Source organism: Spermophilus citellus (genome assembly GCF_964194105.1).
Source record: "Spermophilus citellus genome assembly, chromosome: 14".
Taxonomy (NCBI): Eukaryota; Metazoa; Chordata; class Mammalia; order Rodentia; family Sciuridae; genus Spermophilus; species Spermophilus citellus.
The window spans coordinates 96,288,883-96,309,381 of NC_138194.1; the positions used below are offsets into that span (position 1 = coordinate 96,288,883).

The following is a 20,499-nucleotide window of genomic DNA, read 5'->3' on the forward strand; positions in this document are numbered from 1 at the left end:
AAAAAAACAAAACAAAACAACAACAACAAAGCACAATTATTCAAAAGTAGGAATGCAAATGAAACCCACAATGATTCTGAATAAAATATCTTGAAATTAGAAATAATAAGTGTAGCATAGTGATAGAGAATTAATACAAAGTAATTAATACAAAATATCAGAAACACTCCTCTAAATCAATGTTTGTTTCATACAATTACCAGTTTATAAAGCACCTTCACTGGTATTAATAATAAACAGTCCTTCTGTCACACTTGGGAATTAATGCAAAGCTCTCAAAATATTGATATTAATTTATAACTATTCACTATATTAAAGATTTGAATACTTAAACCAAATTGCAGCTCCAAAGCAAAACAATGACACTTCCCAAATGCTCTCTACAATCAAGACCTTGAATCTTCACCAAACTGAGCTCAATACAAATGAGCCCATGTTCTACCCTTGACAATAAGATACAGAGTAAACTATTGTTATAGTCAATGTATCCCTCTGGTATTTTTATAATTTTATAAATTAAAATATTAAAACAAGACACCAACTAAAATCTGAAAAGACAAAGCTCTCAGTTTAAGATATCCATTTATTTGCTTAGCCTCATTCTACAAAAAGATTAAGGTAGGGAAAGATGTGCCAGGCAGATGATGGTTCCCCAGAAAAGTCCACATTGTAGCTCCAGCAAAGGTTATCTCACATGGCAAGAAGGACTGCAGACATGATTGACTTAAAGATTTCAGATGGCAGGCTGACCCTTATAAGAATGACAGAGTCCTTATAATTAAAAGAAGAAGGCAGAAGTGTCAGGGTCGGAGTTGGGAGAGATGTGGAGGTGATACATTGCTGGCTTTCCACAGCTCAGAAATGTAGATGCCTTTGAGATGCTGAAAAGGGCAAAGAAAGGGATTTTCCTGAAGCCTCCAAAGAAAGAGCCCTGTCAACACCTTGAATTTAGTCCAGTAAAACCATTTTGGACTTCTGACCTCCAGAACTATAAGATAAATCTGTACTGTTTTAAGCCACTAAATTTGTGTTAATTTGTTACAAAAGGAATTCAAAGGAAAAAAAAGAAAAGAAAACAGAAAATGTAGTGAAATATAAAATAAAAAACTACTGAGATAAGTTAAATTATAAATCAAATTGTAATGTGCAGATTTGGAAAAAATAATTTAAAATAAGAACACACATGGTTGCTGCAGATTGGCTGGAGATTAGGTTCTAAAACACTCAGCAATCAAAGCAAACTAGCAAAACATGATCAGTTACACAGTTTTCTCTATCTGTAATGAAAAAGTATGATATTTTCTGGCTTTCCTCTAATATTTAGCTCTAAAACACACTTCTAAAGCAGAGTTTCATAAAGGAGACTTGAGGAAAATCAGAAACTGACACCACCACGTAGAGAAACAGACTTCTTCTAGCACCCTTCAATGTAAGATGAGGTCACAATTATAAATTTAATAAAACCTTTTCCTTTTTTTGCATTGTATTTTTTATTGGTGCATTATAATTATATATAATAGTGGGATTCGTGATTAGATACTTATACATGCAAATGGTATAAATAAAATTTGGTGAATTTTCTTCCTCAGTGCCTCCCATAAAACCTATTCCTTAAGGTGATACTTGTGATCCACAAACTTAAATTAACATAGTTTAAGCTAGGGTTAGGATGTAATCATTTGAAAAATTCCCAATAAAAAATTTATTAATCGTATAAATGTAATACATATCTATAATACACATAAAATATAAGTATTAATATGTAAGTGTTGATATACTATACAAATAACATACTTAAATACCACAAATATATACATATTGTATATAAGTGTATAATTTTATAACAATTTGGAAAATTCTAAAAAAAATTAACTTCTTTCACCTGGGATTTTAATGACCATTCGGAGTAAAGGTGATATCTCTTACTCAAATATGGAGTACATTTATTTATGTATTTATTTAATTTACAATCTGTCTTTATACTTGGTTTAAATAACTATTGATTTAATTAGGCTGAGGATTCTAAAGGATGATGACAAATGCCCCCTGGCACCTTACAGACAGGAAACAAAAGACCTCATGCTGAGTTGATATCAGATTTGGGACTGTGCCCCAGCACCTACTCAGGGACCTCAGTCTGCTTGATGACTTCCATTAGGACATCTTTGAAATTGGCCTAAGTTTCCTACAAATCAAATTCACTTTTGATTTCAGAGGTGATGGTGAGCAGGAATGAAGTCTTTCGTTGAGCATTCCAGTATTCCTTGACCTTTCTTTACTCCTGATCCCACAGCACAGAGGTAGTGTCCACACCTGCTGTTAGTGACAGAGGTAGTGTCCACACTTACTGTTTGTTCAAGGTTGTGCTTTGCTGCAGCAAAGAAAAGAAGAATTGAGCCTGGCTGGGTCCTCCCAGAACTCCTCTGTGTGGGAATTCTCATCCAGGCCTACACAAGGGGAACGACCTTGCAGGCAGTGGGAAAGGAGGCAGAGCCGCTGTCTGCTCACACCCCTCTTTTCCACAAGGCCACAGTGACTACTTCCTGCCTGGAGTGGCCCAGACACTGGGGAAAGAATGCTTGGAAGGGCTGACTCTCCTCACACCTCTTCATGTGGCTGCTAAAGTCAACTACTACTCCATCCGTCGTTATGGGTTGAATTGGGTGAAGTTCTAACCTCCTGACTTTATTTGGAAGTAGAGTCCATGTAGGTGTAATTCACGAAGACTAATCACATGGGCAGTGTGGACCCTAATGCAACCTGACCAGGTCTACAGAAAACATGGCACGTGAAAAGACAGGGACCCGGGGCTGGGGATGTGGCTCAAGCGGTAGCGCGCTCGCCTGGCATGCGTGCGGCCCGGGTTCGATCCTCAGCACCACATACAAACAAAGATGTTGTGTCCGCCGAGTAAAAAATAAATATTAAAAATTCTCTCTCTCTCTCTCTCTCTCTCTCTCTCTCTCTCTCTCTCTCTCCCCCCTCTCTCACTCTCTCTTTAAAAAAAAAAAAAAAAAAAAAAGAAAAGACAGGGACCCAAGAAGGAGACTATGAAGACAAAGGTGGAGATCAAGGTAAGGTGCCAACAAGACAGACAAGGCCAAAGACTGACAGTGAATCTTCAGAACTAGGAAGGAGTCAAGGAACAGATTCTCCTCCCAGCCCTCAGGGAACCTGCCCTGCCCCACCTTGTTCTTTTTTTTTAATTTATTTTTTATTTTTTTTTATTGTTGGTTGTTCAAAACATTACATAGTTCTGCCATATCATATTTCACACTTTGATTCAAGTGGGTTATGAACTCCCATTTTTACCCCGTATACAGATTGCAGAATCACATCAGTTACACTTCCATTGATTTACATATTGCCATACTCGTGTCTGCTGTATTCCCTAAAGACCTAAAAAGAGCATGCTACAGGGACACTGCTACATCAATGCTCATAGCAGCACAATTCACAATAGCAAGACTGTGGAACCAACCTAGATGCCCTTCAATAGATGAATGGATAAAAAAAAACGTGGCATTTATACATAATGGAGTATTACTCTGCATTAAAAAATGACAAAATCATAGAATTTGGAGGGAAATGGATGGCATTAGAGCAGATTATGCTAAGTGAAGCCAGCCAATCCCTAAAAAACAAATGCCAAATGTCTTCTTTGATATAAGGAGAGTAACTAAGATCAGAGTAGGGACGAAGACCATGAGAAGAAGATTAACATTAAACAGGGATGAGAGGTGGGAGGGAAAGCGAGAGAGAAGGGAAATTGCATGGAAATGGAAGGAGACCCTCAGGGTTATACAAAATTACATACAAGAGGAAGTGAGGGGAAAGGGAAAAATAATACAAGGGGGAGAAATGAATTACAGTAGAGGGGGTAGAGAGAGTAGAGGATAGGAAAGTCGGCAGAATACAACAGACACTAGTATGCCACCTTGTTCTTGAACAGCTGGCCTCTAGAGCTGTGAGATGGTACATTTCTGGTGTTTAAGATACCCAGCTTGTGGCATTTTGTTACAGTAGTCCGGGAAAATAATACATCTATTAACATAATTCTTTTCAACCAGATCACAAGGCAATTAAGATTCTAAAGTTTATCAACCTATTTTTAAATATGAACAAACACATTTACGAATATCATTTTCCAACAGAGGCTATTGTAGCTAGTGTCTATGCAGCTACTGACTTAGTGCAGTCTTTCTGAAATGAAAGCTTTGATCCTATGGTTGTACATTCATGCAGAAAGAAGAAGTGATGAGACACATGTGGGTTCAAATCCTACTTGGCCCACTTGCCAGATGTGTCAGTGTAAACCAAGGGTGTCAGTTCCCCGAGCCCTGAACTTCTCATCTCTGAATGCACTGCACTGTTTCCTACACAGGAGGATCAGAGATACTGTGCACACAGCACCTGCCACTACCCCATCCCATTTCCAGTACCTGGATGACAGTCTCACACAGCCAGCTTGACACAGCAGCACTGACACAGGGTCAGCTGTGGCTACCATCCGTTCCTACAGCTTCTCGGTTCTTCTGAAGAGGTGGCCCTGGAGTTAGAGGACAAGCTCCGCTCCTGTGATACTCTGATTCTCATTCATTTTCTAAGAAGCCACTTAACAATGATGATCAGTCTTGCTGTGTTTGATTCTAGATTCAAACCTAAATCACTCATTCTCTTACTCTAGGAGATTTTACATTAGAAGGAATGTGTCCCACTAATTTAGCAGTCAGCAATCTCTCAACTGCAGACAGAACACAGAAATATAAGAAATAAATGCCCTCTGAGACCTGAGAAGATGCTGATCACAAAACTGACCCATCCGTGTGTCCTCTTTGTAGCAGCATGGAGTCACACGGAGGCTGGGGACTCTTGGAAGGACATGAAGTTAATACTACCACTTTCATATATTCACAGTTGTATACTTCCTCTGAAAATGATATTTTCCTAGGCTCTAAATTTATTAAATCCAGGGATATAATGGGACTATATTAACATATTATAATATATATTTTGGGGTTGTCAACCATGGTTCCTCCCCAAGGCTGGTCCCCTGCCTTTGCCTGGTTATAAAGAAATTCTCGGACTGACCTTTTCTGAGAGTAGGCCTTAAGACTCCTCATTCCCAAGGGTTCCTCACCTCACTCCTTGGGGAAGACAGGCTGAAGACACTCAACAGGCCTTTCTGGCTTCCCTGCTCAGTCTGTTGGCAACCATGCCTGTGTGATGAAGTCTCCATTAAAACAACAGAGCTCACAGAGCTCTCGGTTTGCTGAACACGGAGAGGACCCTGGAGGGAGGTGCACCCTTCCCACAGGCCTCACCCTACCCTCTCCTCATCAGTGTCCTTTATAATAAACAGGTAAACATAAGTAAGTGTTTCTCTGTGAGCTGCTGAAGCAAGTTAAGCAAACTCAAGAAAGCCCGACTCACAGCCAGTCTGTCAGAAGCACAGATAAAAACACGTGGGGCCTGTGACTAAAATCTAAAATGAGGGGGGCAGTCCTGCATTCTAGGAACTGAGCCCTCAATCTGTAGAATCCGACACTCTCCACTTGGAGGTAGAAGATACTTGGATTAGAGGGCACCCGGCTGGTGTCCACTGCTGCAGAGCTGATTGCCAGCTTAGTGTAAGAAGTGTCCACGTTGCCTTGGTGTGAGAGCAGATGACAGAACAAGGCGTTCTGCATGTTTTCCTGGACAAACATAGAGAGCAGTTGTTGTTGACAGAGGCCTCTGACTAGGAGCATCAGCGTAATCCAAGAGCAAAAATGCAAATAGTGTGCATGGTGACAGACCTGACCCAGGAACTAGGGTGGGGAGTACAGAAACCTGTGCTTTAACAGCCTCCAACTACTCTCACGCACAGCAAACGCCAAGGTCCCCTGCCTCAGAAATTGAGCTAATAAAAAGCAACAACAAAAAAGTAATTATGAAAACAGAGTAACTACATAATCTAAGTGTATGTAGCTGCAGCTACCTTTGGAACACTGACCTACTGGTGGTGCGGATGAATCAGTAGTGGTGATGATGAATGTAGTTTACAACAACTGAACTCAACAAGAAATACTTCAATTATGGAAAACATGTATGAAAGCAACTAAAACAAGGTGAAAAACTTAGAAGTCAAAGAATTCATTTTGTCTCTCTGGAATATTCCATTCTCTGCAGCAGCACTCTCCCTGACAGTGCTGTGACTAAACCAGGAATTGCTGGAGTTGCTCGTTTTCATTTTCCTGTGCCCTTCCACTATAACTTAACCTTTAGCTGTGGAAGAGTGGCCACCACAAACTCCCTGTAGCCATCGAAGTCCGTGCATGGGTTGCCCATGAGGAAGAGCTCCTTCAGGTGGATGTTGCACTGCAAGGTCTTGACACTGCTCAGCTCTCCAATGAAGTTCACAGTCAAGTCAAGCTTTGCCAGCTCTTCACATCCTGTGGAGAAAAGGAAAGGAAGAAAGAAGAAAAGTCACAGTGTATTAAAATGTGTACAAAAGCACATTACAGGTGTAAGAATCACAATATTTTACATCTGCTGATTAACTGCATTGCTTAACAAGAAGTGGATTTTCAGAAGTACCAGCTCAAAGGCTTAGTCTTGTTTCACTTTCCTATCTTCACCTCCCCTTTCTTCCAACCCTCTGGTCCTCCGGCTAGGGCAAATCACCTTCCCTGTTCACCTCTTCAAGGCCCAGCCTGGGGACTGTTTAGATCTGGTCACTTCCAACATGAAGAAAGCCAAGATGGTGGCTACAAGGGTGGGCATTACATGAGAGCAAAACTCCCCATGAGGAGGTCCCAGGTGTCCTCCTGGGAGTTGCCAGGAGCGTGGGACAAACTTCATCATAGAAGACGGTGCCCAGCGACCACCACTTCACAGGCAGCCAGTGCTACGTGAACTCGAATCAGATCCAAATTCGACTTAGCCGTCTTCACTCACATTCCATGGGAATTTGGTGGTTCGGAACTAGGAGTTGAAGTCTTCCCTCTGTCTCATCCTTGCTACTATGACCTTGGACAGACAGGTTACAAGCCTTGGTCTCCTCATCTGCAGAATGCTAACGGTATCTGTAACTCCATCGGCACGTGTTACTGTGAAGTTGAACTATGATGATTCCCGTGAGGCGCTTAGCCTGCTCCCTCACACCCAGAGAGCCTCAGGAAGACCAGCGGTGACACAGCCACCCAGTGAGCACTCTTCTGATTACCACGTGGCTCCCTCCAGTGCTCCCACGGGAAGCACTGTTTTCATGAGCAGAGAGTTTGCAGTGAACTAACAAGAGCTGGGCTGGCCTATGAGGCAGCCATTAGGTCTGGTTCAGTGTCAGGCTGTCTCTGCCTGAGACCAGCTCGTGCTCCTGGGACCGACATGGCAGAGTCTCTACCCTTCAATACTTGGGAAGTCCATCCCAGAAAACAGTGAAGATCTACCTGTCTGCACTTATTTCTTCAAACACCTACACACCACCCTTCCTTTATGCTCCCTGATTATGTTGCTTTTTCTGTCTCTGTTTTGTGGCTATTTAAATTAAGAGTAAACTTTGGTTCCGGATAGCTTTACATCACCAATATAAACGCACTCCACACTGGTTCATCACTCTGCAAACTGCATCACCTTTGGTAAGGTTGTCCTCATCTTTGAAAGCTTTACAATGGAACTGACTTCACTGAATGACACTTCAATGACACTTCACCTGAACACGTTCTCGACTCTAGCACCTGACTCCCTTTGTCCAGATTCCATGTTTTCTTATCTAGTCAGACCCCAAGCCAGTCTCCTCCAAAACCTAGTTCTACCTTGGTGTTCCCAGACCCAGATCTCACTCAGAGACCCATCCACCCACCCACCCACCCATCCATCACTGCATCCATGCAGGAGTTACTGGGATCCTGCTCTGTACAAGTTACTCAGCCAGATCTTCAATATACAGTGATTTTTAAAATTCTGTTGTCTCTGGCCTCTCAAGCTTATCTAAGATACAGAAAGGAGACAGAGATGGGTATTCCAGGAATGAAAAATTAAATACACAAAGGCACCAGGAAGTGAGGAAGAACCCAGAAGTAGGCAGTGTAGACACTGTAAACCACCCTGGACCTACAGCCACTGGTTCTTCCTGCCCAGTCCGGACTCATTGCTCAACCTTTGTTCTTGGCTTCCAATCCCAACATTCTACAACATTTTCTCCTCTTGAAGCGAGCAACAATCTTCACATTAGCAAGACTAACAGAGCTTATTTTATCACTAAAAAAACAATTTACGGCATGTGGCATGAATGACCATGGATTCTCTTTCAAACCTCTCAACTATCTCTCCTTGTTCTCCTTACACGGCCATCTTTTCCTTTCCATGTCTTGCAGGACTTCTCCAACTCTTAATTCTAACCTGACCCAATATTCTTCCAGTGTCTTCCTGATGACAACAGTGAAGGTCACTGAGTTAACTAATCCCAGACTCTGAGGACTCCCACATGAAAACTCCATATTTGACCTTCCTGTTGAATGTCATCTTCCTATGTCAGAATTCCTATAAGACACAGCACCTTCAGCATATTCCAAACAGAACTCTCCTCACTTCTTCTCACTCTCCAGTCATCAATACAGTCTCTCTATGTCTAAATTCTGTTAGTGTCACTACCATTTTTGTGTCAAATGTGAGTTTGACACCAAAGGTCTAATCACGAACTTGAAAAATCATTCTCTCAACCACCTCATGTCACCAGCCAAACCCTCCCAGTCTTAACTCCTCAATTCTTTTCATATACTTCCTGTCCACTCTGATTTTCTTACTTATACTTTAATTCTTGTCACCTTTTGCATGGAATATGAAAATAATCTCCTGAATCTATCCATCCCAAAAATATAGGAAGTAAGGAAGAAGGGGAAATGGGAAAAAATCAGGAAAATGGAAGATAAAAAGTGGAGCATCCTAGTCTATCATGCCATGAACCAGAGAAGAACCCAGAGAAGGAAAAGAGACATCAAAACACAGGGGCCTGATTGAAAGGGCTCCTTCGACCCAGACTTGATTAGCAAACAAAATGACAGTAACATTATCCACTGAATAAAACCAGAATCCATGAGTCTATACTGATTTAAGGAACCATGAGTGAATGAGTGAATAAATAAATGGGAGAGAAGGCAAAGTTCTTTCTTAAGTAGAGTGTCATCTCATAAATAAAAGGAATGGCAGAATTACAAGCCATTAATGAATGCTAAAACATGTATGAAAGTATGTTGAGGAATAAGATAGACACACAATGTCAGAGTATCTTCCACAAGTTATGCATTAATTAAAACATGAAATGTAATGACTGTACAGTAGAAAAGTGTGGTAGACACAGCCTTTCCCTGAGGTAGACACGGCCTTTCCTTTCCTGGTGACTTGCCTATATTTCCGCATGACAGTCACTCTCTAGTGCACACATTATCACATTGTAATTCTCTGTGTGCTATTTGCCATATCTGATATTTTTCCTTTTTTGCTTGAGTGTTGACCTATCTCCCTCAGTTAGAATTCATGCTCCCTGCAGACTGGGACCCTGTTTTGCATATGGCTTTATTTACTACGCAAAAAAAGACTCCTTGGCATAGGGGAGGCCTTAGAAATACTTGAGGAAGAAAGGAGAAGGGAGGAGCGAGAGAGGGAGGGAGTAAGAGAAGAATGAGGAAAGCCACAAAGAAAGGATAAATGGGTAACTGGGGCAGATCAGTCAACAGGGAGGTCAGTCAGTTGCTCAGGTGAGAACTTAAGGAAATTCAACTTCAAAGATAAGGGAGCAGCAGAGGGAAAAGAAGGGAACTGACAAGGCTCAGTCTGGGTCAGATTCCATCACTGCCACCAGGTGACCATGATAGCTGAACATTACGTTTTCACGAATATACTTTTAGGATAAGAAATAAATCAGCACACATTAAAAAAAAGAAAAGAAAATTACGTGCCCAATTTGGAGAAATTGTTAAGCAAACTCTAATAGAATCACAAACTATTAAGTAACAGTGGAAATGATGGTTATCAAAGCTATATCAGAGCATGGGGGAAGCTTCAGATCTGAAGAAAGTGGAAAAAGATACAGCACTGCCCTGAGCTACAGTTACAACAGGGTACAAGGACAGACAGGAAGAAGACACTCTAAAATGTCACCAATAATGATGGAATTAAGAGTGCACTTTACTCTAGTTTCAAAACATTTGCAACATGGTTATATTTGATATTTTGAACATGAATAAACAAAAGGAAAAAAAATATATGAAATTGATAGAAAACTAAGGTGCAAGTCATCCTGGTGTCCTCAGGTGTCACAGAGAAGCCCTCGAGGCGTAGACTGGGTTAGTAACCACGGGGCTGATACACTGGTCCAGTGCTACTCAGTATGACGCTCTTCACACGCAGTATCTTACTTAATCCTTAACCCTAATACTACGCCCTTGAGAGATGGAGTGAAGGATAGGGGGAGAGGGAGAGAGGGAATAATTTGTGTCAGATAGCTGAGTGTGGGCGCCTGGCTCTGAGAGGCTGCCATCTGGTGCACTCCGCCATTCCTCATGGACAGCGGGTATCCATCCCTTCTCCCCTCCCTGTGCCTAGTCCTAGTGCCTTGCCTGCAGTGAAGTCCTGGGGCCTCTAGGCTAGGCCACAAGCTCACAGCTCTCAGCTTCTGCTGGAGTTTCTAGAATGCTCGCCTGGGCAGGCCTGCTCCTGGAGTTACACTGGGACCTGTCAGAAGCCACGTGAAACGTCTGCCTACCTTGAGCTCCTGGTGCTGTGGGACCTGAGGCCCCTGGGAATCTCAAGGACAAGGTGAAAGAACAAATTCTACATGTGTGTACAGAGGCCAGGAAGCAGCGCCAGGCAGGTAACCAAAAACAGTCTTAGAAGTGGACCCTTGACAGCAGGTGCTCTAGTGCTGCCAGAGACCCACGGGAGAGCACCGGCCACCCTTGAGGCACTGAGAGAGACAATTAGAACTCTAAAACAAGTCGACTCTGACATTCCCAGTGATCTCACAGCTCCTGAATGGAGGAGTTAGCATTTGAGAAGCCTCTCTGAACTGGTACACTTGAGGGTCTCTGTGACAGTATTTATTACCAAATCATCATCATCATCTTAAAATTACCAAACTTAACTTTTGTAGAATACAAATTTGGGTCTACAAGTGAAGGCAGTTGTCACCACCCAGGAAAGGGTGGCCTGGGCAGGACAGGCCTGGAGTTCACAGTGGTAGAGAGGTCCAGGCCAGCTGAGAGCAGAGCTGGAGAGAGTGGAAGAGAGGAGGGATGGAGAAGGTTGATTAATGGCTTAGTTATCCTTAGATGGGAAAGGACGTCCTGGTGCTATTGCACTATAGGATGCCTATAGAAGATAATAATATGCTGTATATATACATTTGTAAAAGCTGGAAGGAATTTTAAATATGTTCACCATAATGTAAAATTTTTTTAAGGCAATAGATAAATTTACCTTAATTTGAACATTATAAAATGTAGACAAATATAAAAGGATGACATAGTACCCCATATATATAATTGTTATGTGTCAGTTAAACTGTTAAAATCATTATTAAAAAGATTAATACCTAAAATGAATAAAAACAAACACTTATATACATTTCAGACTTCACTACATAGGTGATAAAAATTCAATAAATACATATATTCAAAAATAGCTAAGTGATAAAGGACAAAAAACCACAATGTCTATTAAATTAGTAAAAACGCAGATAAATTTTAAAAGATATTGGCAGGACTATGATATAAGAGTATGTCTTTCAGCATGTAGTTGCCAATACATAAAACTGACTTTTATTATTTTTTTTAATTTTTAAATTTTTTTTGAGAGAGAGAGAATTTTTTTAATATTTATTTTTTAGTTTTCGGTGGACACAACATCTTTATTTTATTTTCATGTGGTGTTGAGGATCGAACCCAGCGTGCCACGCGTGCCAGGCGAGCACGCTACCGCTTGAGCCACATCCCCAGCCCCAAAATTGACTTTTATTTTATTTTATTTTATTTTTTTTTTAAAGAGAGAGGAGAGAGGGAGAGAGAGAATTTTTTTAATATTTATTTCTTAGTTTTCGGCGGACACAACATCTTTGTTGGTATGTGGTGCTGAGGATCGAACCCGGGCCGCACGCACACCAGGCGAGCGCGCTACCGCTTGAGCCACATCCCCAGCCCCCAAAATTGACTTTTAAATTGGCTGCCCCTCCCCCCTCAAAATTTCATTTGGGGGAAGAGGTACCAATCTGACGCCTCTCCTCAAAGCACAGGTGATCTGCACAAAGCTAGTCAGAGCAGCTAGCATCATAATAGCAGATGTAATTAGTAACATTTCAAGTACTAAAATGTATAAAGTTAAATTTAAAATACATCAATACATTTGAAAATGCAGTCATCAAATTATAAAAGTGTAGACTTAGCCACTGTATGAAGAATGAATATAAAGCCACACATAAGCACAAGTAAATCTCTATCTGTCTGAATGCTCCTTTTACACTGGCAGAAATGCTAGATGGATTTGATCAATGTAGAAAATGTATTTGGGTAGTCTGACTTAAGATACAGGTTACATAGTATGACGTTTACTTTGCAAGACTCTGGAAGACATTTTAACTAAGAAAATAAAAACATTTTATCTAAGAAAAGGCTGATATTTGAAAGGGTCCAACAAGGTGAAAATTTCATATATTTTTATTTTTTATAGATGAAGAACCCATGACCCCCCAAATGTCTATTATGTTCCTCAAAGTGATGAGTCTTAACTTTCCTTCAACTTGGCCTGCACATAAGAAATCAGAGCATATTTGCCTCCTACAGATTCTTGTCCAGCTGGCCAGGTGGAGGACACCTGTCCCTGGAGTCAGGTGCTCCTGATTTCAGGTTAGTCCTAGCCTGTCTCCTGCCCAGCAGAGGTCCAGCCAGGATGACTGCCTCAGGGGCGGGATGGTAGGGGGGCACACACTGTCAACAACCCCACCCCTACTTCCAGGTGGGAGAAAAAGGATGAAAAAGCAGGACAGTTGATTTGACCCTGGTGACTCCTCAATAGGAAAAAGAGAAAAAAGAAAAATAAACAAGCTTTTTTTTTTGCATTCAAGAAAAGAAAAAGACTTATTTTAAAAAATCATACTGAGATTTACTCAAGTAGGCAGGCTGAGTGCAGATATCCATCTCCCCCCCTCCAGCCTCAAACACTTCAAATTAAACAAAAAGCACATATTTGACATCAGATAAAATGCACCCTCCTTCTCTACCCTATCAAATATTTTCCCGAAGTACCCTGCAGCCAGTCCTTCCTCTTAGGGCAGGAAGGTCGAACACCCGAGGCACACCTGTCAGGTAGAGGCTGGAGGTGGGCCACAGCCTGCAGCCGACAGCACTCTAAAAGAGAACAGCGACGATGCCGCCCTCTAGTGGTGGATGAACAAACCCACCACAAAACAAAACTCCAGGTTCTGTAAGACAACCAGCCCTGGATAACCAGCCCAGAGCAACCTTTGAATTACTTCTCTGAGTTTTTGATTGAACTCTCACTGCCACAAGACACAGAGGAAATGCTGTCATCCCATTTGTTCATAGATAACATAGTGGCAGGACTGTAGTATTCATTGAGAGAGAGAGCAGTGATTCCATTCCCCAGGCAGAAAAAGCCAAAAAGGTAAGAAGACTCATCTCAGTTTTTGCACTGATACTGGGCTCAGGAGCTTCCTATGATGATTTTCTAGGTTTTGTGACTTAACAGACAACTTATGATGCATATTTATGTCTTTGTTGATATTTAACCTTGATAGTCACATAAATCTCCATTTGGCACACTAGTGGGCCCTCGACAAAGCCCACCGTGATCTAAGTCAAGTCCTCCCAGTTGTAGCTACTGCCAGATGGGAGTCGGTGGGGAGAGCAGCTTGCCTGCCTCTGCTCCAGGCCCTGGCTCTGAAGCGAAGCTGCCAGTCAGCATGCTCCACCCACTCAGAGACTGCAGCCTGCCAGGCCAGACAGAGCCTGGGCACAGCCCACACCAGCCACCTCACAGCCCCAATCTTTGTGAGGATAATCAGATACAAAGTGCTACCACTAAGAGAAAAACAGCACAAAACTGAAGGCTGCAAATAAAACAGAAACCACAAAGGAAGAGGAAAGAAATTGAAAATAAAGAATGCTAACAAATACCTAGAAAAAAATTTTTGAAGCTATCTCATCCATAAAGTAACAACAGACATCACAGAAAAGCAGCAACCAGAGTTCAGCAGTGAATCCAGAAGAATAAAATTCATGGCCAAATTAAAGAGCCTGTTGTAAAAGAACTGAATTAGAGAATGAACAGGAGCTAATGTAAAATAATTATTCTGAAATTTAAATCTGGTGAAATAACCAAGACTGAAGAATAACAAAACAAAGGGATTTAAAAATAAGAAATAAAGGTTAAAAGACATGGAAGTTCAAGGTCAGTCTCAGCAATTTAGTGAGATCCTCGCTCAAAAAAAATATAAATAAATAAATAGATAGATAGATAGATAGATAGATAAAAGTCCTGGGGATGTAGCTTAGTAATAAAGTGCCCCTCAGTTCAATACCTAGTACCAAAAACGATGATAATGATTATGATGACTATGATCATAGTAACAAGTAAAAGAGAAAAAAATTGTAGGTCCAATAAAAACTGAGCATTTATCACAACCAGCTCTACACTATAAGAAATTCTACAGGGTTACCTTTCAGGCTGAAACCAACTCATACTAGGGAGTAATTCAAATTCACATGAAAAAATAAGATCTGACCTGGCTCAGCCATAGGGGGGCAGAGCCTTCCCAGGCCATGGCAGGAGAGTGGGGGTGCAGTCCCCATGTGGGCTGCTCAGCGGCCTGGCCCAAGGCACTTGCAATGGGTACCCTGGCATCATAAAAGAGCTGAAAGTTCCATCTGAAAGTGCCATCAGAGGGGCATTCTTAAGTCTCCTGAATCTGCAGACATAGATTTCAAACAGGTAGAGGCATTTGTGAGAGTTCAGTCCAAAAAGCAAGGAGGGATCACATCTAAGCTACTGTCATTTCCATAAGACAAAAATCTGAGAGCCTCATGAACCAGAGCCATTGGAACGATGGACTTTGGGGCCTGAATTGGAGAGTTGATGACAAGTTTGTCAGGGAACTCCATCAAACACGCCCCACTGCCACAACAGAGCTGGAACTTGGGAAAAGTGGACAGGGCAAAGCAAGCACTGTGGAACAGTAGTCAGTGTCAAAGAAATGTGAAAAGTGACATAACAGGACTGTACAGACCCAGGTTCCACTCCTTCCCCATCACCCAACAAGGAAACAGTCAGGAATCTGAACCTATGTCTGAAATTTGATAAGGTCAAGGTCAACAAATCCTAAGGAACCTTTCAGAGGTAGAAGAAAGTATCAGCACACTGATGTAGCCACCCCAAGTAAAGATGATATAGGAAAAGAGTTGGATTTATTGTAATAAAGTGTCTGTAATTCCTCTCTCTGGACTTTTAAAACATATGTATCATGCTCCCCCTATAGCATTAAATCCTCATATTCAAATCTTAAAACAAAAGGACCCCCCATAATGGTGATTACGTAGGTAAATATAAAAGGCAATCAAATATTTACTCTTTCTATTTTTTCTCTCAATTTATTTTTAAAAATGGCTACAAGAAGAAATAATTATAAATCTATGTTAATAGACATAATATATAAAGCTATAACTGACACAAACAGCATAAATGAGAGAGAGAAACATCTACATAGAAGCAATGTTTTGTATACTATTGAAATTCAGATGCTGTGAATGTAAACTAGATCATTATAAATCAAGATGTTAACTGTAATTCTCAGAGCACAACTGATAAAATAATATAGTAAAAGAAACAAAAAGGAAATTAAAACAATACACTGAATAAATACACTAAATATAACATTAATATGATAAAGAAAGAAACTAAAAAATGAAGGCAGTAATACAGAATCAGAGGAACAAACCAGATATTAATACATAAAACATAAATAGGAAATTTTAGATATAATTTCTACCTTATCACTGATTATATTAAATGTAAATGGATAAGACTCTTTAGTTAAAAGGCAAAGATTGATGAGATGGGTTAAAAATAAAAACATGATCCATCCATATGCCAAAGAGACACACTTTAGATTCAAAGACACACATAGTTGTAATTTTAAAGAATGTAAAAAGTATACCAATAAAATAGAAACCAAAAAAGAAGAAAAAATAGAAGAGCTTGAGGGGTTATACTAATATCAGACAAAATAGACTTTAAGGCAAAGATTATTATTAGCAATAATGAAAGACATTTTATAATGATAAGAAGATCAATTCATCATGAAGATGAAACAAGAGAGTGTACATTTCTAATAGCAGAGACCCAAATAACATAAGGAAAAAATTGACAGAACCAAAAGAGAAAACAATTCAACAATAATAGAGACCTCAATAACCTGGTTTTAATAATAGAACAAGTAAATAGAATATAACTTTCAAAACACAAGACAAACAAACAAAAAAGACTGGACCTAACAAATATTACTAGAATATTCCACCCAAGGAAAGCATAATATACATTGTGTATACTATGTGTGTATATGTGTACATCCAAAGTGTACAGGAAACATCCTCTAAATTAGAGAAAATATTAAGCTATAAAACAAGTCTCAATAAATTCAAGATGATTGAAATCATAGAAGGTATATTCTCTGACCCCAGTAGAATGAAACTAAAAATCAATTAAAGAAAATAATTTGGGAAGTTCATAAATATAGGGAAATTAAACAATACTTCTAAGTAAGTAATAGATGAGAGAAGAAGTCACAAATGAAGTCCAAAAATACTTTGAGATTAATTAAAAACACAACATACCAAAATTTAATGTAAATAAGGAAAATAGTACTCAAAAGGAAATCACAGTTGTAAATTACCACTCAGAAAAAAGAAGTATTGAATCAATAACCTAATCTTCCATCTTAAGTAATAAATAAAGAGAAAAATAAAAGTGAAAAGTGGAAAAGAAACAATAAAAATTATGAAAAAAAACAAAAATAGAGAATATAAAACAATATAGAAAATCAGCAAAGTCAAAAGATTATTCTTTGAAAATATCAACTAAATTGACAGAGTTCTAGCTTTACTATCCAAGGACAAAAGAGAGAAGACTCAAACTTGAAAATCAGAATTGAAAAGGGGACACTACTATTGCTCTTACAGAAATAAAAAGGAATAGAATAGATAGTAAAATGTATGCTGATAAATGAGATAACCTAGGTGAAATGGAGGAATACTAGAAAAAAAATTAAGTATTATAGCAGATGCAAGAAGAAACAGAACACCTGAACAGGTCTATAACAAGTGAAGAGTTTAAATCAGCATCAAAATCTTCTTACACAAGGCTTAACAGAGAACTTGCCTCGTGTGCCCAAGGCCAAGGGTTTCATTCCCAGCCCTGCAAAAGGAGAAAGAAAGGAAGGAAGGAGGGAGGGAGGGAAGGAAGGAGGGGAGAAGGGAGGGGAGGGGAGAGGAGGAAGAAAGAGAGAGAAAAAGAAAGAAAATTTTAAAAAATGAAAAAAAAAAAATTCTACCTAGGACCAAGAAGGCTTCCCAGGGTATTCCAGCAAATGTAGAGAATTAACACCAATTTTTCACAAACTCTGCCAATAAAATAAAAATAGAAGAAACATTTCGAGTTCCTTCTATATCAGGTTCATATGATCCTGACAGGAGAACCAAAGGCATCTCAAGAAAGGAAAGCCTGGGCCTCGTTAAGGTGATGGTGCCTTAAACGGGGCCATCAAGAGAATAAAAAGGAACCCATCAGATGGTGGGCGACAGCTGCAAGTCCCCTATCTGATCAGGGTCTGCAATGCAGAGGCGGTAAAGAAGGTGGACAATTCAACAGCAAAAGACAACCCAATTTACAAATGGGCCAGAATTTCGAATAACTATTTCTCCAGAGATATATGAATGGCCAATAAGCACATAAAATGCTCAATATAATTAGTCATTAGGGAAATGAAAATCAGAACCTGTTATAGTTCAGATCAGAGGTGTCCCCCAAAAGCTCAGGGATGAGCAAATGCAAGGAGGTTCAGATGGTGAAATGATGGGGTTATGAGAGCCTTAGTGTAACTAGAACATTAGTCCACTGATGAAGATTAACTAGCAGAAACTGTAGGCAGGCAGGGTGTGACTGGAGGAGTGGGTGCTGGGGGAATAAATGCCTTTGTCTGTGGTGCAGGGAGCTGTCCCTCCCTGCTTCCTGGCCTGACGTCCTGAGCCCTTTCTTCAACCACACTCTTCCACTGCACGTTCTGCCTCACCTTAGGCTCAGGGCAATGAAGCCCACTAAGGACTCAGACCTCTGAAACTGTAAGCCCCAAAATAAACTTCTCTAATTGTTCTTTTCAGGTCTTTTGTTCAGCAGAAGAGAAAAAGCTGACTAAAACAGAACCATAATGAGAGAGCACTTCACAGCCATTAGGAGGGCCTTTATAAAAACAGAAATAAAAACAGAAAATAACAAGTGCTGGCCAGGATATGGATAAATTAGAGCCCTCCTAAATTGCTGTGTGAATATCAAATAGGGCAACAACTTTGGGAAACAATTTGGTCATTCTTCAAAAAGTTAAACATAGAATTAGCAATATGACCCAGAAATTCCATTCCTAAGTAACAAATCAATCAAAACCAAATGAATCAAATGCCAAATTAATCAAAAACACATGTTTTCATAGACACTTGTACATGCATGTTCATAGAGCTTTTTCATAACAACCCAAATTAAAAGCAACCCAAATCATCATCAACTAATGAAAGGGGCAAACAAAATGTGGAGTATCCATAGTATGGAATATTATTTAGCCATAAACAGAAATGCAGCACTGGAACATGCCAGGTAATGGAGGAACCCTGAAAACACTAGCTAAATGAAAGAAGCTGGATATGAAAGACCACATTATTTTGTGATTTCATTTATATTAAATGTTCAAAATAGGGAAAAGCTATGGAGAGAATAGATCTGAAGTTGCCAGGGCCTGGGGCAGAGAGGAATGGGAAGAGAATGCTCGTGAACATGGCCTCTCTTTGAGTGATAAAAATGTTCTGAGGTGGACAGTGACGAAGAGAGTACACCCCATGAACGCACCACAAACCACTGCACTGTGTGTTTAAAGTGGTGAATGTATGCCACGTGGATCATCTCAATTTAAAAAACAGTCCCTATATTTCAATTATGAGACAGTGTAAGGGGAAAATACATTTTGATTCATTTTGAAATGATGAATTAGAGATGGATCATAGATTAACTGTAAAAAATAAAATCATTAAAATTAGAACTTAATATGAAATACTATACTTAGACACTACAAGTGAAAGATAACTCTATATATTAAAATCTACGAATTCTACAGATCCTCATCGTAACTTTAATAAATGAAAAGTAGTAGTTCAGGAGAAAATATTTGTAACATACATGACAATGGATTAACCTCTGGTATGCACATTAGAGAGAAGGACAAAGTAAGAGAAAAGGTGGCGGGAGCTATGAAACATCATCTAATACACACTCGAAGAAGTATGGTCACTCAGCGAACATCTGGAAGTTTCTAGGTAAGCTCAATAACAGTAAGTGAGCCACAAAATAAAACCATCATTTGACAACATCATATTCTTGTCCTAAAAATATATCATTTGCAGAAAGCATCAGAGAAGTTGGGTAGAAGCGGGTGCTTGCACAGATGACCAGGGACAAGTGTAAGCTGGTACACTCTTGCTGCAGAAAAATTTGGCAGTACATTCTAAAATATGTATATTGTAACCCAGGAATTCCATTTCTAAATAAAATCCTTGAAAAACCCCGTGCCCATGCATAGGGAGTGAAAAGCGGAAGGATGCCCACTGCAGCCAGGCTCCTTACAGAGAAATGCCCGGAGCCCCCCAGCGTTCACTGCAGACAGATGGTTAGATAAGTCCGTCCGCAGCCATCCCACTACACACCCCAGTGTCCTTTCCTGAATGCCTGTCAAGCAAGGGAATGTCCTGGGAGAAACCAATTCCCAAACAGTACTGTAGTAGGACCCCGGTGAGGGAAAGCAAAATGAAGCCAACCACCAGCTACTCACCAGAGCACCCGCCCTCCCTGGGGAGGCTCTAGGTGAGGAAGGGGCGTGCACTCCCAGGTTTGAAATTTATATAACACTTTACTGTTTGAAGTTTTACAAGAATTAACAAAGATTTATATAAGATATACAGCTAAAAGTATACTTATAGTTTATGTAATACTCTTTAATACTAGTTTAAAATTTTGATTTAACTCATAAATAAAAGAAAATTCTTACCTTCCAAATTTTCAATTTTTTCAATGTTGTTTAAAGCTAAATTCAAATATTCAAGCTTCTTGAGTTTGCTAACATTTTCTGAAATATATAAAAATGTAATCAACCTTCAAAATAAAAGACATTTCTACATAATTTATTATGAAAATGAT

At 39.9% G+C, this 20,499-nt stretch overlaps 1 protein-coding gene across 1 annotated transcript in view; it reads right to left on the reverse strand.

Annotated features, from left to right (window-relative positions):
• The window catches only part of DNAAF11 (dynein axonemal assembly factor 11), a gene marked incomplete at its 3' end in the record, with an annotated part of 84,326 nt that overhangs the window by 52,801 nt on the left and 11,026 nt on the right, over positions 1 to 20,499 (reverse strand). Inside the window, exons 3-4 of the mRNA XM_081266375.1 lie at positions 20,351 to 20,428; positions 6,262 to 6,434 (exon numbers count right to left, since the gene is read on the reverse strand). Of these exons, the coding sequence (XP_081122501.1) occupies positions 6,262 to 6,434; positions 20,351 to 20,428 (251 nt within the window). The remainder of the gene's footprint in view (positions 1 to 6,261; positions 6,435 to 20,350; positions 20,429 to 20,499) is intronic.